This window comes from Hermetia illucens, chromosome 6, assembly GCF_905115235.1.
Source record: "Hermetia illucens chromosome 6, iHerIll2.2.curated.20191125, whole genome shotgun sequence".
In the NCBI taxonomy this organism is placed as follows: Eukaryota; Metazoa; Arthropoda; class Insecta; order Diptera; family Stratiomyidae; genus Hermetia; species Hermetia illucens.
This window is the reverse complement of record NC_051854.1, coordinates 55,784,737-55,805,907: the sequence shown is the minus strand read 5'-3', so window position 1 is coordinate 55,805,907 and position 21,171 is coordinate 55,784,737. Positions and strand designations below refer to the sequence as shown.

The 21,171-nt window shown below is 41.4% G+C and overlaps 1 protein-coding gene across 2 annotated transcripts in view; it reads right to left on the bottom strand.

Moving 5' to 3' along the window:
* The window catches only part of LOC119659146, a 103,043-nt gene that overhangs the window by 16,036 nt on the left and 65,836 nt on the right, over positions 1 to 21,171 (bottom strand). For both annotated transcript variants that reach the window (XM_038067087.1, XM_038067088.1), the window contains exons 2-6: positions 11,578 to 12,178; positions 11,125 to 11,309; positions 3,072 to 3,171; positions 2,792 to 2,905; positions 1,759 to 2,734 (exon numbers count right to left, since the gene is read on the bottom strand). In XM_038067087.1, coding sequence (XP_037923015.1) covers positions 1,759 to 2,734; positions 2,792 to 2,905; positions 3,072 to 3,171; positions 11,125 to 11,309; positions 11,578 to 11,866 — 1,664 coding nt within the window. In that variant the 5' untranslated portion in view covers positions 11,867 to 12,178. The remainder of the gene's footprint in view (positions 1 to 1,758; positions 2,735 to 2,791; positions 2,906 to 3,071; positions 3,172 to 11,124; positions 11,310 to 11,577; positions 12,179 to 21,171) is intronic.

Sequence of the window (21,171 nt, the reverse complement as noted above, 5' to 3'; positions counted from 1 at the left end):
GTTGTTCAGTAGTTCATCAAAGTACTCAACCCATCGCTCTAATATGTCCATTCTGTAGGAAATCAGATTTCCCTGTTTGACTTGGCAGGATGAGCATCGAGGTGTATAAGGCTTCATCATGCCACCTTGTTGGTAAAATTTTGGCGCCTCGTGCGGCTGCTCCATGTACTTTAATAGTTCGCAGACTTGTTGGTTCTCCCAGACTTCCTTTTCCCATCTGTGAAGTCACTTTTCCGCTCGATGGAATTCGTGATAAGTCTCTGCGCGTGCCCGCGTTCTTTGAGAATGCAACATTACTTCGTATGCGGCATTCTTCCATTCCGCAGCTACCTTACATTCATCGTGAATCCAGTCGTTCCAAATAGTTTTGCGGCTAGGGCCAAGTATTTTTGTGCCCGTATTTATGATAACGTTCTTCAGTTGTTGATGCTTCACCTCCAGGATCTCTGTTGACTGCGTTTATTGCGGCATCCATTTCGCCCTTATAGATGTTGCGGAGGGCTGTGTTGTGAATGGCTTCAGTATTCACTCGCACCTGATTGTCAGAGGGGACTGTAGGTGGTGTTGTAATTCGAGCTCGGAGCACCATGCTAGCGGGATAGTGATCCGGGTTTATATACCTCTATAGAGGTGGCGGCGTTCAATCAGCAAGTGGTCAAATTGGTGGAAAGTCGTTCCGCCTGGAGAGTCCCAAGTATGTTTGTGGATCGCTTTCCGCGCAAACCAGGTACTTCCGATAACTAATTCGTGCGATCCTGCTAACTGAATAATCCGCACTTCGTTATCATTGGTATCCCTATGTAAGCTATGGGGGTCGACGTATCGCCTGAATACGGGCTCCACTTGATGACGGACTGGACCACTCGGGAAGCAACTTACTTTCTTTCTTGTGGTCCACCGACTCCTCTTTTTGGGTTAAACAACCAAGTTCGAAAAGAAAAGAAAAAATGTTGACTGATGTTATAAAGCGGATGCGGACTCAGGACTCCCAGCATCCTCACCAAAAAAAATTGTTTCCACCAAATGAAGTCATATGGAGTATAAAATAAAAGGTCTCGATTAGTACTTCCCAGCCAATTGCGACATCTATGATATTTGCTAAAACAAAGTTAATAATAGCATATAAATATATTTCTAAAATTTACTGCGAACCTCCTTAAATTCATTAATTTTGCATTAATATAAACTTTAATAGAGAACAGCCTACTCAAAAGTTTGGTGCAAATCGTGCTACTACTAACAAAGTTAGAGTAAGCCAAAGTTGCCTCTTCTATGCCAAATTGGTACTCCGTAAGAGATAAAATGTCGGCACCACATTAAATTTAATGTTGGGTATATTCAACCTATATATATGCACTACGAGCTATGAATAAATGAAACCATCGTTTACCCGAACATTATTACACGAAAGATCAGCAAAACCTTTCACACCTCAAGCGCCGGGCTTCCAAATTTGTTTAGTGAAGAAATAAAGAAGACTCTTTTTTCACAAAGTAGTCGTTTGATATTCGAAATAATTGCTTTATGACTTCAATATTGTCCCAAAACCTCAGATAACTCAATGTGTCATGGCTCCGAAGTATATTTAGAGGATGCGACCTGATGCTAACCCTGAGGGGTTGATGAAGTCACACGGTAATAAAACTCACAATTTACAAGCGCCAAAGTGAAGAGTTAATAGCATTTCAGTGTTGTTTGCATGTCAATTGAATCCTTGATGGTCATTTAGTCAAACTCTGAGATTGCATAAATACTCACCGAACTCCAATTCCCAACGCAACGCTCCCAATTATGATGCAAATCAAACAAATAGCACAAATCGATATGACCAGCCAGCAGACAGCCTCACATTTCCACAAATTAACTCGGCCGTCCAGCAGCCAATCATTGTACCCTGGCAGGATAGGATGTGATGTGTAGCTCATCAGGTCAATATCATTGCGCTCCAGGATTAGAAACGGTCGCCATGTGAAGTTATTGTACGAAAAATTCCGCTGAAAATCCACCACCACGAAATCGTAGTTGGGGGCTCGGGCCTCCTCGACGCCTTGCATGCTGGACAGGAGAAAGTCGAAGAGATAGAAATTTTCCATGAGGCGTGTTAATTTGCTATCAGGCTCGCTGCCATTTGCAGAATTTCGCGAACTGCGAATGTGACTGTCGCTAATACCATTGTCGTTAATGGCATTGTTTCGTTTGGTAAGGTAGAATGTTGTATTGCAAATGCTCTCCACTTCGGCCACGACCCGGGGGTGTAATTGACATCCTTTGTTCAGCGTTTCAATTATGTCCCCGCACCAGACCGATGCATTCTCTTTGGAAATTGTACTATAATCGAATATAGGGCATTTTTGATGAATCTCATCACTGCTATTTTGTACTCTGTTTTGATTTCCATTATCACTAATTGAATGAGCCCGGATCGAAGGGTTTCCCTCCCTCGTAGGCTGTCGTTTCACACGGCGGAAATTCCGGACCAACTCGATACCTCTGTCCTTGAAAGCAATTTGCAGGAAACGCCTATATCGGTCACTCAATATTGTCAGCACTAGGATATTGGAAGTTAATCGTGAAGTTTTGGGGATGTCGCTTAAGCCCCTGTAGAAACTGTGCGCGGTGTTGAAGGACGTGGCCACAGTATCGATGAGTAAAACTTTGGTATTGTTTAACATGTGAAGTTTGTGTATTGTAGCCAAAGTCGAAGGATGGTCAAGGGGAGACGTCACTATTATTGCTGCAATGGAAAAGCTTTCATGATTTATTATCTAAAATGCCACTTTCGTGATGTTACCTCTTCCAGTTTTGTCGTCTGTCGCCAACGCATCTATGGGTACAATGTCAATATTCAGTCGGAAGGGAATGTGGATATTCGCTGCTATCGCCAGAGGTAATCCCCAATTTTTATCTAAAGCAATAAATGCATACATACACATTTAGAATATCTTTTTATAGTAAACATACATATGTTCTTTTTTCTTTTTTATACAAAAAATATTGTTTATTAATTGTAAAGTCGTCTTAATCCACGTGCAAGTGCAAGAACAAATCCTATGTCCTATGAATTTACTAACCTGTAACTAATATACATATTTCCGACCAATTTAACTTCTTTGATATACTCTTAATAGCAAATGATATGGATTCAAACGAGGGCTGCAAATTATGTGATATCTGAAAATAAAATATAGATTCAAGTCTATTTTAGGCTTTCTGACGATAGTGATAACATCAATGAATATTCGAATCTATAATGTGGAGCTGCTACACCATAAACTGATTCGACTTCATTAAACAATTAAAAATAACAACAATGGACTGGGTGTAATACCGCCCGGATGCGAAGGTTGTGTGATTTGCGACTACCTTTGTGGTATGCCACTCTAGCGGAACCTGAAAGGATAACTAACGAGTTCCTCATTAACCCGTTGAAAGAGGGAACTTCATTAAGATGTAATTGCAATTAAAATCAAACAAGCTCTTCTGTGTTCTGGCATGGAATATAATGGCATTCACTGGAACTACATGTATCAATTAACAGTTTCAACAGATTTGGATGGAATCTTCGACAGGCTTTAATCTGAATCGAAGAAAGGTTTACATATACATAGTATCGAATAAGCGAATGGAAACATTGTCATCAGATAAATTCATAAAGATAAACTTGACCCAAATCTGAACTTGAGGCAGGTGAAGCAGGCTTACTTATCGATCGAATTTTCATCGTAACTTGTTGAGCTAAAAATTTGTAACAAAGTTTATTTGTGTTTCTATCAAGGGGATTCTAGGAACACAATCAAATATACTGAAATGTGCAAATTGGATAGTGTGAATTAGGCATCTCCGAGTATGGTTGCAATTGGTCCGATAACAATGTCCAATTATACGCATCGAAAGCCTCACTAATGAAACAATATGAATTGAAAATAAGAAATCACATACAATTTTCCTCTCCTACCGTAACATTCCCAGAAAGATACAAAAATACATGGAGCACCCAATAGCGTAAACCCTGGAGTGGTGGATCCTCTTCTGAGAAGGGTCCTCCTCGACTCGTTTATTTATCCAGAATTTCCGTTAGAAAAACTTTGTGTTTCTATAGTGAAACGTGAAATGAGCCGTTTGGATGTAGTAATCTTAGTTCTGGGTACACAGCCTTTGGATATAGTAGCAATGTATCTACTTGTGCAGGACTTTGCGTTTTAGCGGAATGGTCTTATTTTGTATTATTTTAAGGTGATAAACTTTTGTTGATGGGAGCAGGGCTTTTACGAAACTTCTCAGTATTTACGAGCAGATACCATGGTCTACCGCACTATTTTATATTCCTTGAATAAATTTGAGAATACCATACAGTGAATTTCGAAAAAGTGATCTTTATTTCAGACGGTATAGAGCAAAAATGTAATTTCAAACACACACCTTATATTATTTATATTACGCTAAAGTGTATGTCTTGAAAACCCGACCTATTTTGAAAGTTTTAAACTTCCTAATGTAGGAAAAGGTTGAAGTTTCTTGGGCGGGACATGTTATGGAGGCACAACCCCAATGAAATCTTGTGACGGTCACCGCTCCACCTTTAAAAAGTTAATGCACTTCAAATTGAGATTTTTCTAATATTATTATGGTGAAATTTTAATTTTCAACCCTACCCTCAAAGCGAAGGAGATGGAGAGTGTATATAGGAGGAAGAGGAAGATCCTTCCTGTAGTGCAAGTGCAAGTGCTTCCTCCTGCGCACCCTCATCCGGCAACAAGGTTGAAATTTTGCTCAGCACCACGGGATTCCTTAGGGAACCCAAACTGCACGGCAGAGGAGGTTGAAGAACACACATCAAAACACGTTAGTAATAGTGCGATTTCTACCAAACTGGGTAGGATCATATTCTATGTTATTGCCTATATTACTGCAAAATTTCTTATAGGATGAACTTAAAGGGGGTTTTGAAATCAATTACCAAAAATTATAGTAGTAGACTACAGATTTTTCAGTTGGGTAGTTTCTGAGAATGGCTCCGTGAAGGAAATGATCACTTTCGACCCCTCTCCTTGCCAATAGCCACATGACTACGTTTGGCGAAACAGAAGGTACATCCCTTGTTCACATGTATGAGGACCCCCCTTAAATTTGATGTAAGATGTAACTCACTGTGTGCCTGTGCGTTCATAGTTGTCACATTTCCTCTAAATTTGGTGACAGACAGACAATAAACCGATTTTAATAAGGTTTACTACAAAACCTTCACAGTGAACGAAATCTAGTTCAAACTTCCATTTCAATTACGGCAGTAAAACAGCGATGCATTGAATTGGGAATGTATTGAATTATAATACATTGGGGAAATTTCGTTCTCTCGTTCCTACAATGCTTTCCGGAAACCATTCTTGAGGAGATGTGTCGTTTTTGAACCTGAAATTCGTGCAAATGCTATGGATGTTTAACTAGGTAAAGGTTTACCGATGGGGGAGCATTTAAAGTCGGATATTATACAGTAACTATTCTCGTGTCGAGTAGGGAATGCACTAGGAGACAAACGGTTGATGTGTGCCTAAGCTGGCGCTTTGTAACAAATTAAGGCACAACACATTGACGTCTATTTGCTTTCCATGTTCTAGTCAATTAAAAACTAATATTTGGTCGCTTTGAAGCCCCAAGTTAACTGATTCCTGCCACCATACACGACAATTGCATGTATTGCACAAAGGCAAACTCCATTATAAGGTTTCCTATATGCAGCTGTTTACCCAAGAACGAAAACTTTGAATTTTTCTTTATGAATTTATTTTGAGGAGCGGTTTTTATAAAATGTCTTCCATGAAAGAAACAAGTTGGAGTACTGGAAAATGGCGTTTCGGGTTTGTGTTCATTTTATGTGAGTAACTTTCTGCGCGCATTTTTCCATTCGTATATGGCTAAAAAGCCAAAATATTTCTTCATATTTTTTCCAAACTACAAGAAATACATACATATTACAAACGTAGAACTTATGCTGACCCTAAACAAACAAGTGTAATCTATTACCTATTATCTATTATATATGCATATATGTAAATTGATCATATACTTCGTGCATAAAAGTATACATATGTACATATAAAGTATGTATATTGAATATCGCTTGTTCAATGCACAAATATATTTATCTGAATTAGGCCCTACCTCAAAGCTTCATTTGCATATATATTCATATGTCTGCCTGGGGTAATTGATATTGATACTATTGTGTAAATGATTAAAAAACTAAAAAGAAATGTTTCCATGCGGCCTCCCATTCACGTCAGCTCACTTTGTTGTGGTATTGACGAATTGCTGTGTTATGATAACGTCATATACGTTTCAGAATGCACCAAATTCACACAAAATGTAAAAGTTTCACCTTCTATAACTTTGTTAATAATAGTTGGATTTTCTTCCCAAAGTTATGTCTTATGTGCCTTGTGCAAGTTCAATTTTTGTAGTTCTAACATGAACTTAAGAGGGGTTTCAGGCAAAATTTCTAAAATATGATAATATACTATTATTAACTTCATTTGTCCAGATATCGGAACGGAATGAATTTTCAGGCCTAGATTTCGTTTAGTTGGATAATTTCTGAGAGACTTTTTACAATTTTGAGGGTCATATTTTGAGCCATCACTCCCCTACGTTTCACCCGCTATCAAATATGGGATCAGTTTCGAAAAGCACTAATAGAGCCCTTTTATTTTATACCTCACATGGCCATATTCTGTGAAAAAAATTTGCACCCTCCATTCACATGTTTGAGGAGTCCCCCTTAAATTTAACACAAAATAGATGAAGGGAATAACATACCACACACTCTCATCAATTTTCGTTACAATCGGTCCAGGTGCTTCCGAATAAATGGGATGTGATAGACAGGCAGATATACAGGAGGCGGAAATTGAAGCCTAAGCGCGGTTGTCACCCGAGAATATCGCGGAAAAAATTTTACCCTTTGAAAAAATTTGGAGGTCGTTGGAAAAATTTATGAAGGCGCTCCACAATTTGTCGAGGCATGAGGAGCTTCGACGGAAAGTAACACACGACTCGAGCCGCAGTTCGTCACTGATCCTGCTCCGCGAAATGGCACCAAAATGACAGTCCCGCGAGGTAAGCGAAGGAGAAGGAGGTGGTGTTAGTAAGTAAAAGCCTCACATAGCCGTATGACAGGAGCCAGGGGTAAGTTTTGAACTTTTTCACCTTCCGATGTCAAAAAAGACAGACATACAGATAGACAAGTATCGGATCAATTCTAATAAGGTTTTGTTTCACAAAAAAATCTTGAAAACAGTTGTGCAACGCCACTTTAATCAGCTTCCTCGGACACGTGAACAATTTCGGAACAAAATTCTGAGAGGCTGAGAACACCGATCCTAAGCACTATCCATGTATGGTTGCCCTTCACCCCTTGATGGAGCATAGCGCGTCAAGGGCAGCTAAGCCCCACCATGCGCAGTTCACTAAAATGCCCTTCAACATTTTCTAGGATTTGCCGAGGCGCCCGCATTTCTTTTCTACCGATCTACACAAAGTTCTTTTGGGACAATCCACTTGTCGGCAATCTCTAGAGAGTGGCTGAGAGAGCGCTAACTAAACTCTTTGTTCTAAATAGTATCAGGCCAGCGTACCCCAATAGTATGTCGCAGACAAGTGTTCACCACGGCTTGGCGTAATGGTAGAAGTTACTTCCCATTTGCTACTCCCACATAACAGAGCAGAAAGAATGCTAGCACAGAACAGTCTCTATTTGATCCAGGTGTTGAAATAACTGCATTTCCGGATTTCAAACAAACTATCGAAGGCGAATTTTGCGTTGTTAGTATTTATTTTTGTTCCAACTCTACTTGCCTCTCCAAATCCAGAACCATTTGGCCAAAATTCAAGACCCGGTAAGAAAGCAAACAGATGCCATCAGCGTAGTCGAGATGTTTAAGGAAAAATAACACAGTCCATTGAATTGATAAAATTGAAGTATGAAGAAATAATATCGGTGACAAGATGCAACCCTTGTAGACTCCGCTTTGAACCTCAAATTTCTCTGAGATATTAGTTTCCTCGAAATGCTCCCCTTCCGTTGGTTCAGCGATGAGTAGCTCTGCGTGAAGACAGTTGAATGCAGCGGCTTTACTCAATTACTCTATGCGATTTCTCTTCTGTTTGGAGGAACAGCCGGTATCCATATGTTACGATGACTAGCCATTTCATCAATAGGAAGCGAACCGTCGCCGGATATTATACGGTTAAGAACGGTGATAAAGTGTTCCTTCCACCACTTCAGCTCCTCATTTTCGTGGATGAAGGATCGATTAACGTCCCTCACATGAGCTTTGAAAGGTTTGCGACCTCATGTAACCTCTTTCTTCTACACTTCGAAAATACTTGCAATTCACGGCATCTTATGCTTCCCTGACCAGCGCAATAACAAATTCCCTTTCGTCATGACGCACAGGACGTTGGTTTTATTCTTATTTGAAATAATTAATGTTGTTTATTGGTCGTGCAAATACCGATATTTCGGGAACCATTTGTTCCCTTCATCAGTGCTAACAAGTCTTAAGACTTAAGACAGTAGCGAATAGAAAAAGCAAGTTCTAATTATTTCAAACAATTTAATCGCTATAAATACCGCGTAGTTACACTCAGATTCGCCTTATTTTGCACGGTATGGGCGCCCGAGCATGTCACGTTCGTTATTGCTCACAGCGGTCAATAGAACCTTCCATTTCTTTCTTCCCTCCCTTCCATTTATCGATTCGCTTCCCCGATTCCGCAGTCTGGCAGATCTTATGACACCTCTTGGGGACATGGCCGAAGATCTGTTTGGCAACCGAGAAAAGAGCGTTCTTGATGGAGACAAATGCTCATTGATATTTTTTGGGACAAGTTACTCATTGTATCTGCCTTCCGATCAAGACATTTCTCCCACTGCCGAGCGACATCTAGACCATACAAGTGGTCGATATTGAACTTGGAGGGTCACAGCGAAAAATGGCGAACACATCACGCAAGCCAATATAAGCGACTATCAAATGGTGATCCCTTTAGATAGCGTCTTCTGCATTTAATTTCTCCTCAGAAAGGATGTCGGTTTTGGTACATAGCCCTGTACAATTGTGATGCTCCTTAGCCTGGACCAGAATCTTGCAATCACAAAACAGCCCACCAGAGAGCACCTTGCGGTAGCCTTCAGTGACAATCGAGAAAAAATTCACGTCCGCTACGACGTTCCAGCTTGCAAAGGCATATTGCCGAGAGAGAGTATTTCCAAAGTTCCACCATCTTGCTCCGTTTAGATCCAAAATGTCCAGCGTACATATTCTTCTTCTTCTTTCAGGATATACAAAAACGTTTTGAAAAAGTTTCAGGAAATGATTTTCTTTATAAAAAAAACTGATATAGTAATGTAATTAGAATTAATTAGGATAGTATTGTAGATTTAAAACAGTATATAAGTTATAAATAAACCCGTTTAAGAGCAGACTGTAGTACTGTAAAGGCAACAAGTGGTTTCTGATATCTTGGTATTTATACGATTAGCAGAGACAATTAGATCGCTAGAAACACCACGAAAACTCAAATAACACCTTACATCGTTAGAATTATCGCTCCAGTCGGAGAAAGCCAGCATTCTGGGGATAATCAATACGTTTATCGAGGAGCGGGCGTACATTCAACAAACCAATCATAGTCCAGTTTTGATAGTCGCAGGGCGTAGTGGGTCGGCATGTTGTCGGCAGCAAAAACTTTCAGTCGCCCTTTACGGCAATCAGGAAATACTTTGGACGCATTCGTAAGCCCCAGCAAGCTGGGCATTACAGTAACCTAGCGCTGTGTAATGAAAATAGGGTAGCTTCAACGAAGAACGCCCTGTGAGTTGGAGCTTAAAAATACACTCAAAGCCTTCCCTGTTTATAGCAAGCGGTGACCAAAAGGGGAAGGAATTCGTGAGCTAGCAACCTGCAAATTTTGAAACTCTACTGTTACTGAAACGTCAACAACGCCTCGGATAGAGAAGGACCTCATGCCAATGACCTTTGACTACCAAAAACGGAATATATGATAATTAGTTCGTGCAATGTACGCACGCTCCTCGACAACGGCAGCAAGTGTCCCCAGTTGGGCGGGAATTAAAACGATATAAACTGGACATTTTGGGCGTAAGCGAAATAAGATGGTAGGACTCCGGAGAGTATCCGGTGTCGAGTTTATTTTGACGGCTACGGCAAGGCGCGCTATCTTGCCTTGACTTGGTTGCAATCAAATCTTCCGTTTCAAATGGTTCATATAGTGATAGTCGACTAACAATTGAAAGTATTGATAAATTCGTATATCAGTTCCCTTTAATAGTTTAGAAAACCGCGAGTATGCGGGAAATGGTCTAGAGTGGAAGGTGACTTTGAACCACTCGAGTCCAAACCCATACTCATACAGTTTAAAGTAAGAAAAGAAATGAGTGAACAGAAATTTCATGATGCTAGATGAGTCTCTAGCTCGGGGTGTTATCTATTATGTTCCGATAATCTCATTTATCTGTATTCCCCTCAAATTAAGCGTAAATTCAATATTTGAACTCGTATGTAATTTGATCATCTTCACCCTTATACTAAATCTTAACGATCATAGGTTTATCTAAAAATAGGCAAACGGACAGACATATTGAATTGATTGGTTAAGAAATTGAGTAATTAGAACTAGACAACTCCAATGATATTGTTGAAATGTTCGTTCTCGTGGTTGAAAAAGAATAATTTAATTTTTCATTTCAATTTTAACAGTAATCTTCTCTTCACTTAATTTCCCTCCCTAAATTATAAGAAAATCACAATTCTTCAAAATCAGATAAAAAGAAACATTGTTAGCTCCCACCCTCATAATCTACTAGGGAACAACTATAAAAACACACTTCAGAAAGTAATGTGCTTTCAAAGAAAACAACCATGAGTCTGAAAGCGCCCCGCATCCATGATTCTTTTCCGTATCTGTCCTACCTCAAACAGTCAACATCCTTTACTCATCTTCAACGATGACAAACGTGCTAACATATCGTGCACTCGTACACATAATGTATACTTACAAACATAGCATACTTGGGTATAGTATAAGTGCCTGTAGAATACTCACCCTCATGCCCTGGCATGGCCAGAAAAGGACGGTTTTGTTGAACTCCTTGGAAAGTCTTTTAGATAGTGCACACTGATTCGTATAAATCTCGTCTATTGTTTCATCATAAGATGATGCCGGGTCGAAAGTACTCACTACAATGGAATTGTTCACGTTCTCGAGTTGCTTTAGAAAATCCCTCAATCCTGAAAGTAGACAAAAACGTTCATAGATCAAAAAGGAAAATCTGATTTGGATGAAAGAGCAGTGAAAATGTGTAAATGATAATTCAGAGAGAATGTAGCTTCCCTTATTCGCGCTTCAACAACTCTTTCGTTGGGTCCATTTCCCAACTTTTGGGAGATCTTGTGCTATCCAAATTACTATGCTAAAGAGAGTAGTGAATCTGTTTAGCGATTCACGCTTGCAGGCATGCATTTTCAACAGTGAAATATGTAGAAATTCGGTACTCACCATGTCGATGAAAAAAGTTCACCCTCGTGTTCCTTATGTTCACATTGAACAATTTCAGAAACTGCTCAAACTCCCTTTGTATCGTGGAAATATCTTGCATCCTATTCGACATCATGACCTCCAGGCTTCGGAATCGACCAAACTTTTCCAATAATGGCAGAACAGTGGTAGTCGACGAAATAGGTAGTGACTTATTAGCCATTGAAACGAAATGAAAATTATTCAACAGAAGGAAAGCTGCAAGGAGCAGAAGAACTTGTTTCGAACAGGAATTCAATAGAAGCTTCATTTAGGAGACGCCGGATGCCGACTGTTGATGTGCTCTCTGACGAATTTGCGGTTTGGCTTGCAATCAATGTTGGTACGTATTCTATGTAGTTTCGAGGACCTCTATCGTCTTCTTCCTTTCTGAATGACGTTTTGATTATTGTTTGCATTGGTTTGATCCATATTGTGATGAAATAATTTTCTGTAGACTGCCAGCTTCCTGTGAATTAACATTGGCTTTGTGGTAAACATTCCTCGTGTTGACATTCTGATTTTGATTAAAGGAAGTAGTTTTTGATAGTGGTCTTCATTGTGATTGCATTCAAGAATGCACCTGAAAAGAAGTTGATAGAACAAGTATATTAATGAACTTCTTTAAATATGGTTGGGCTGAAACATGATTTATCAAATATGTGTTCAATTAAATTATAGTAGAATGGCAGCTAAATTTGAGCTGGAAATGGGATATATTCTGAAGACTTCAAGGAAATCAGAATAACATTTCTGGAATTAATGACTTCTTGCAAACGCCATGCAAATTGATCTATTCTCTTGTTACTATGGATTTCACGCAAAACAGTGAAGTAGGTTACTATTTAGGTATTGACGGTCTCCAACAGTTCTAGGTCTAGGCCTGCCGTAACAAGGAAGTCGAGACATCCCGGTTTTGCGCCGAAGTCCACCAATTCGATATCCCTAAAAGCTGTCTGGCGTCCTGACCTACGCCATCGCTCCATCTTAGGCCTCGTATTCTTTTTCTACCATAGATATTGCTCTTATAAACTTTCCGGGTGGGATCATCCTCATCCATACGGATTAAGTGACCCGCCCACCGTAACCTATTGAGCTGGTATTTATCCACAACCGGACGGTCATGGTATCGCTCATAGATTTCATCGTTATGTAGGCTACGGAATCGTCCATCCTCATGTAGGGGACTAAAAATTCTTCGAAGGATTCTTCTCTCGAACGCGGCCAAGATTTCGCAATTCTTCTTGCTAAGAACCCAAGTTTCCGAGGAATACATGAGGACTGACAAGATCATCCAACAGTTTGTTATATTATAATCACCAAAAGTTTAATATTCACCTATTGATTATGATTATTGATTGCGAAATGCAACAATTCGGTTTAAACAAAGAGTTATTCACTCTTGCAGATAGACTACTTTCAAAATTGAATTACTAATACGCCGAACTCCGATGAAAGCTGTTACGCTCAAAACAGGAATGACATTATATCCTAATGATTTATGGCGTTTCTAACATGTCAAATTCAAGATATTGTTGAAATGGCAAACCTATTCGAAATAATATTAAGACCTTGCTGTGAACTAGTCCCAGGCAGTAATATCGGTTTTCCTGTAACCTTAGAAATTGTTGAGAATTTCTCCAACAGTGAAGTAAATTGGACTCTGGGAATTAAGCTCCAATTTTAGGTTGATATTTAGTTGATTATATACTCTGCATAGTAAGCAGTTTTAAAAGGAAAATCTACAATTGAAAATGTCAAAAAATAGAGCACAATGAGGAATTTGATTTCGGGAAAAGCACATATCGCTAAACGTTTTTCAAAAGAGTTTCAGTTGAGTTGGCGAGTATTAAAATCCTATGGAAAGATAGAATTAGGAATCAAGAAAAGCAAGAATTTATCAATGATATTGATATATAAATGATAAAAAAATCAACACTCAACAATCAAGGGGTGTTTCCGGCTAAATTTCTAAAATGCGCTAATATACCATTATTAACTTTATTTGTGCACATTTCGGAACAGGATGTATTTTGGGGCCTAGATTTCGTTTAGATACACCACTGTGATTTTTTCAGATTTTTCGTTTGGATAAATTCTGAGAACGAGCCGAGACCACTTTTTGACGTCATTTTTTGAGCCCTTACTCCCATATGGTCCACCCGATATAAAATATTTAACCAGTTTTGAAAAGTACTAATTGAGCCCTTTCATTTGTTACCCAACACGACCATATTCTGAGAAAAAAATTATGCATCCCGCTTTCGCATGAATGGAGAGCCCCCTCTTAAACTCAATTCAAAATGGCGACACTTGCTATATGTAAAGGGATTCGCAGGTCACATATCCTCGCCAAGTTTCGTGATAATCACTTCAGCCGTTTCCGAATAAATCGTATGTAACCGACGGACAGACAGGCAAACGAGCAGACTACAAGTACTAATGCTGCAAATGGTGAGGACAAGGACATGTTTGCAAAGTTAGGGGAGATGATTTTGAACCAAATGGAGTTTGTAGGTTTCGAACACAATGGGCACCGTGAAATAAAAAGCCAAGTACGGCCTATTAGATCGATTTATTTTGAGGCTACACTGTTCTAAGCAAAAAGAAGCTACAGTAGAACTAGCAACACAAACACCCACAAAATCAATACAGCTGATAGAAACACGGACTTGAGTTGATAATCTAGCAGTGGATCGCTTTCGTAGCGAAAAATAAATAGCAGAGCCCCGTAAACGACCTGGGGACAATAGTAGAGAATCCTCAGAGTGGGCGTAAGAAGGGTAAAACACAACAGGCGCAATCAGCAAACTTTCCGGTGAAAGTCTACCGAACCATCGGGGGATAAGCGTCAGTGAACCTGCTTGGACTAAAGTAGAGAGAAAAGGTAGGCCGCAAAAGAGGTCGCGGCCAGATGCGCTGATTAGAAAATTAACAAGGGCGCTGACATATGCAGAAATCTTGGCGAAAGTGAAGACAAACAGTTCCCTCCTGGACCTGGTTGAACACGTGAACCCGATAAAACGCACGCAGAAAGGCCATTTGCTTCTTGAGCTTAGGCCTGGGGAGAGTCATCACTGGGCAAAGCAGCTGAAGTAATCTTCCCGATGGAAAGTAGGACACGAGCAAAACGAGTCAAGAAAACTGCTGTAGGGGGTCAGACATCCAAAAAACTTGACAAGGAAATGTTCGAACAAATACTTTGCCTTAAAGCCAACGTAGTAGAAGCCGGCCTGAGTCTGTAGAGTTGCACAATCGATATTAGAAGGCGAATAAAGAACTGCAAGCAGCCATCTCTAGAAGTCAAACCGAACGCTTCAAGAGGTTATGCCAGGACGCGTACTTCGACCCATGGGGAGGTGCATACAAGACAGTTAAGGCGTCAACCACAGGTAAGCGCTCACCGCAGCTCACCACCTGATTTGTTGCGGAATATCATTAGTACTCTCTTCCCGCAAGTTTCAACCTACCCACTGTCCAGATAGATTCCGATGAAATTCCCATGGTAACCACTGAAGAAGTCCTGAAAGCCACGAAGAAGATTGCCGAAAATAAAGCCTCAGACTTAGACAGCATTCCGAATAAATCACTGACAGTGGCCGTCAAAGCAGTTCCAAGGTGGTTCGCTGAAGCATTTACGACGTGCCTCAAAGATGGGATTTTCCCGGAAAAGTGGAGAAACCAAAAGTCTGTGCTAATCCCGAAGCCAAATAAACCTTTGAGCGGTCCTTCGTCTTATAGACCAATATCCCTGCTAAACGGCATCCGAAAACTTTTCGAACGGGTCATCTTTAATAGGCTTGTACCAATCATGGTTTGGATTCCGAAAGGCAAGATCTCTTGTCAATGCGATTAGCACGATGACAGAAATTGCGGGAAAAGCAATGGAGGCTAATAAATCGCGGTAATTACTCTCGACGTGAAGAATGCCTTCAATACGGAAAAATGGAGCAAAATAACTGCGGAAGATGGACCTAAGACATATAGAACAACCTGCGGAAATCCTCAAAGATCAGTCCTCGGTCCTCTCCTTGGATAATAATTTATGACGGAATTATTAAAAGGAGTGACTATCATTGGCTTCGCAAACAAGATATTGATGAGATCGAGATACTCACAAACGAGGCAATTTTTTAAATCAGGTCTTGGCAAGAGGAAGCTGGTCTGACGCTTGCAGAGTATAAAATCGAGGTAGCATTAATCACTAAGCGAAGGAAGCAAAAGTCGATAAGAAAGAAGTCGTGGTTGACCAAGACTGAAATTCAAGTCCCATTTTGAAAATTTAACAACCGAAGCTTCCGGGGTGGTAACATTGCTGGCAAGAATGTTACCAAATATAGATGGTCCTAGGCAAAGCCGTCGGCTCCTTATCTTGAGAGTTCTCAAGTCTATCTTGCTTTATGTAGCTCCAATCTGGGCACCATCTTTGAAGTTGGAAGCAAATAGAAGGATCGCAGCTCCATACAGATTGAGTTCATTGTGAATGCCACAGACGAAGCAGTCTGTATGATAGCAGGTATGGTCCAGGTGTCTCAAAATGGATCAAATGAAGGCACGATGAGGTTAGTTACCACCTAACTCAATTCCTAAGCGAACATGGAGAGTACCGTGCATATCTTTATCGCTTCGGGTGTGATGACTCCCCGTATTGCCCGACATGCATAATGATTCCGGAGGATGCTGAACATGTTGTTTTTAACTGGACTACATGCTAGCCTCTGAAACATCTTCGAAGGCGATGGAAAAGTTAATGGAGGGGGAGAGGAGCTTCGGACGAAAGTTACAAATAACGACACGAGGCGCAGTTCGTTCGTGCGCCACGATGTAATACCGAAATGGCAATCCCGCGGAATAAGCGAAGGAGAAGGACGAAAAACGTGTCTGCAATCCTTAAATAAAATCTATAGTTTTATTTACGAGGAGGTGGTTTTAGTGAGTAAAAGTATCAAATAAGCATATGGCAGGGACCTTTCCACCTTCCAATGCATAAACAAAAAGGGCGGACAGACAGACATCGACACAAAACCTTAAAACATATCGGAAATATCTATATATTTTTCCCAAATTGAACTCTTTTTGAGGGGCATATTTACTTTGTTGAATCTTCCTGGAGTTGAAATTAAAAATAAGTCTTGGAATCTTAATACTACACTTAAGAATTCCCTTATAACTCCTTATCTGGAATGGGATCGCCTCTCTTACTGTCGCAATTTTAACATCTCTGTGCATATTTACATTTACATTGACAAACCAAGGTGGACCGCTGGCGATTCATAGTATCCTGGATTGGGCTGGAAGGTGCAAAATGAACCTCAGTGCTGAATTCCGTAAGTCGTACTCGAGTCCCAGCTTAGAATTGTCATTTTGAATTCAATACATTTGCAACGCTTTTGTCTCGATATGCTTCCTCCACGTAAGTCGTCTATCTACGTGAATACCGAGATACTTTATCTCATTCTTTTTAGGGATAATTACACCACTGATTGAGACTTTCAGGGTGAAAGTGACGTGATTGACTTGACTTGATTTGACGAATTCTCCATTACTTTACAAAATGGAGAAGATAGGTTTGCAGGTTTTTGATGAAAATTAAGATTAAGAATTCCATCCAAGTGTAAGGTGGTCAAAGGGTAGTATAGGTCCCAGGGCGAAACGTGGATTGGTACCCACGATGGAGCATAAAACCTGGGAAATGCCTGCTGAACCAACACCAACAGCTCTACTATCAAACCCTATCTCCACCTCCACGTGGTGACCGCTGGGAGCTCTTTCTTAACGAAAAGCTGCAGACGGAGAAGGATGAAGGCGAGTCTCCTGCGCCTAAAAACGGGACAAATTGTACCAACTGGTCCTCCAGGTTGAGGGTTGGGTAGGGCTGACAACCCTACACGGAAAACAACTCGTTACGAAGCCACAACAGCAGCCTCGGACTGGACGGATTTTAAAACGACGGACCCGGCAACGAATACGGAATAACGATTTGCGCATTTTCTCATGGAACGTGCGCTCCCTGTACAGAGATGAAGCTGATGAGCAGCTAGCCGATGCCCTGTCCCAATATAGGGCTGATATAACAGCGTTGCAAGAGATGCGATGGACAGGGACCGGTTTCCTGGAGAAGAGCCACTACACCATATATTATAGCGGTCATCCAGTAAACCATGTGCTCGGAGTAGGTTTCTTAGTCAGCCAAAAAATGAAACCTGCTGTTATCGGCTTTGAAAACATAAGCGAACGGCTATGCACTCTGCGCTTGCGAGGCAAGTTTAGAAATATAAGCCTCATAAACGTTCACGCCCCTACAGAGGAGACTGCAGAGTCGGAGAAGGATACCTCCTACGAGGCAGTAGAATGAACCCTCGAAGCCTGTCCCAGATATGATATCAAAATCATACTTGGGGATTTTAACAGCCAAGTAGGGAAGGAGCCCGTATTCAGGCGATACGTTGGCTGCCATAGCTTACACGAAAAAACAAATGATAACGGACTGCGGACTATTCAATTAGCAGGGTCACACGAAATGGTTGTTGGAAGTACCTGGTTTGCGTGGAAAGCGGTCCACAAACATATGTGGGCCTCTCCAGACGGGACCACTTTCAACCAAATTGACCACGTGTTGATTGAACGCCGCCACCTCTCAGCCTTGATGAATGTCAGAACATATAGGGGGCCAATATAGACTCGGATCACTATCTCGTTGGCATGGTGCTCCGAGCTCGAATAACAATACCACCTAGAATCCCCTCTGACAATCAGGTGAGAGTGAACACTGAAGCCATCCACAACACAACCCTCCGCGACACCTATAAGAGGGAAATGGATGTCGCAATAACCGCAGTCAACAGAGGACCTGGAGATGAAGCATCAACAAATGATCGTCACAATCACCTGAAGAACGTTATCATGGATACGGCCACAAACATACTTGGCCTCAGCCGCAAAAGGAGTCGGAACGGCTGGTTTGACGATGAATGTAAGCTAGCAACGGAACGGAAGAATGCCGCATACCGAGTAATGTTGCATTCTCAAAGAACGCGGGCACGCGCAGAGACTTATCACGAACTCCGTCGAGCGGAGAAGCGACTTCACAGACGGAAAAAGGAAGCCTGGGAGAACCAACGAGTCTGTGAACTAGAAAAGTACAGGGAGCAACCGCACCAGGCGCGGAAGTTTTACCAACAAGTCAGCTGGATGAAGCCTTATACACCTCGATGCTCATCCTGCCGAGACAAAGAGGGAAATCTGATTTCCGACAGAATGGGCATATTAGAGCGATGGGTTGAGTACTTTGATGAACTACTGAACAACCAGAACATCGGCGAGTTGGATGTCCCGCCAAATGAAGACGACGAACAAATACTGCCACCGCCAAGTTTAGGAGAAATAGTCCGTGTAATTCATCGGTTAAAAAATCATAAGTCGCCAGGAGCCGATGGAATTACAGCCGAATTGGTTAAATATGGAGGCGACCAATTACACCAAGTGGTTCATCAACTTGTGCTCAAGGTATGGGACAGCGAATCAATGCCTGACGATTGGCAACGAGGCATTATCTGTCTCATAGATAAAAAGGGAGATATCACACAGTGCAGCAATTATAGAGGTATCACGTTGCTGAGTACCATCTATAAGATATTCTCCACTATCTTGCTAGGCCGGATAGCCCAGAATATCATTGGCCCATACCAAAGAGGCTTCACTCCAGGCAAATCAGCAACAGATCAGATTTTCTCTCTGCGGCAAGCGATGGAAAAACTGTTGGAATATGGACAACAGTTGCACCATCTGTTCATCGACTTTAAAGCCGCCTATGATAGCATAGCCAGGGTAAAACTGTACATGGCCATGAGAGAATTCGGTATCCCGACGAAATTAATAAGACTGACTAGGCTGACCCTGACCAATGTGCGAGGCCAGATAAAAGCAGCAGGATCGCTCTCAAGACCATTCGATATCAACAATGGTCTACGACAAGGGGATGCGCTATCATGCGTCCTCTTTAACCTGGCCCTCGAGGAAGTGATCCGTGATGCTGAGGTAAATGCAAGAGGTACGATCCTCTTCAAGTCCACCCAACTACTGGCCTATGCTGACGATATCGACATCATGGGAAGAACAACCCGAGATGTACAAACTGCCTTCATCCAGATCGAGCAGGCGGCGCGAGATCTTGGGCTGCACATCAATGAAGGCAAGACAAAATATATGGTAGCAACGTCAGCACCGAAGACGAATCAACCAACAACATCAAACCGCACTGGTCAAACACGAAGAAGAATAAGGATAGGAGAATACAACTTTGAGACCGTTGACAATTTCTCCTATCTAGGGTCGAAAATCACAACCGATAACAACTACGATGATGAAATCCGCGCACGGTTGTTGTCAGCCAACAGAGCCTATTTCAGCTTACAAAGACTGTTCCGCTCGAAACGTTTCACCATAGGGTCAAAGTTCTTACTGTACAAGACTATGGTCTTGCCAGTCCTCATGTATTCCTCGGAAACTTGGGTTCTTAGCAAGAAAAATTGCGAACTCTTGGCCGCGTTCGAGAGAAGAATCCTCCGAAGAATTTTTGGTCCCCTACATGAGGATGGACGATTCCGTAGCCTACACAATGACGAAATCTATGAGCGATACCATGACCGTCCGGTTGTGGATAAAATTCGGCTCAATAGGTTACGGTGGGCGGGTCACTTAATCCGTATGGATGACGATGATCCCACCCGGAAAGTCTATAAGGGCAATATCTATGGTAGAAAAAGAAGACGAGGCAGACCCTGCCTAAGATGGAGCGATGGCGTGTGTCAGGACGGCAGACAGCTTTTAGGGATATCGAATTGGTGGGCCTCGGCGCAAAACCGGGATGTCTGGGGTTCCTTATTAAGGCAGGCCTAGACCGGATACCGGTTGTTGCGCCATTGATGATGATGATGATGATCCAAGTGTACTGGAAGTAATTTCTTTGTTTTAAAAATCAGGCCTTTGTCGAAGGCTTGCGTCTAGTCCAAGAAGACCGCTGAACGGTACTTCTTCTCCCGTAATGCACACCCTATCTCACGATCCTGTCAATTTGTTCGATTTCACCATTCTTCTCTCGAAAGGTAAACTGGTGGTGATGAATTTTGAAAGTAGCAATTTTTCATCTTTAAGAGGATGTACACTTATGCGACTGTAGGATACAATTTGAATCTAATTGTTCTCACATTTATGAATCATTGTAATTACTGAAACCTTCCGAGACTTGGAATAAAAGCCGGACGAAGAATTCTGTTGGGTGGGTAGACCACGTGAATGGCTGCAATCCGCAGAAGTACCTTCAAGTTTTTCCCGAGATTATTTAGGTCCAATTGTTCTTGAAAGGCTCGACCAACTTTGCTTCAAAATCAAAAGCTTCTCTTTAGCGAAGTAATAGATACTTTTGGAAGTCTTAACTCCATTTGCGATAAATTGGTAACGAATGCCTTTTCCGTGAAATTTGCAAATATCGCCCGCCCTTTTTTCTGTATCACTTCTTGCCCAACAACAACGCAAACTTAAAAACACATTAGTAGACCAGCCAACTTGCTGACATCA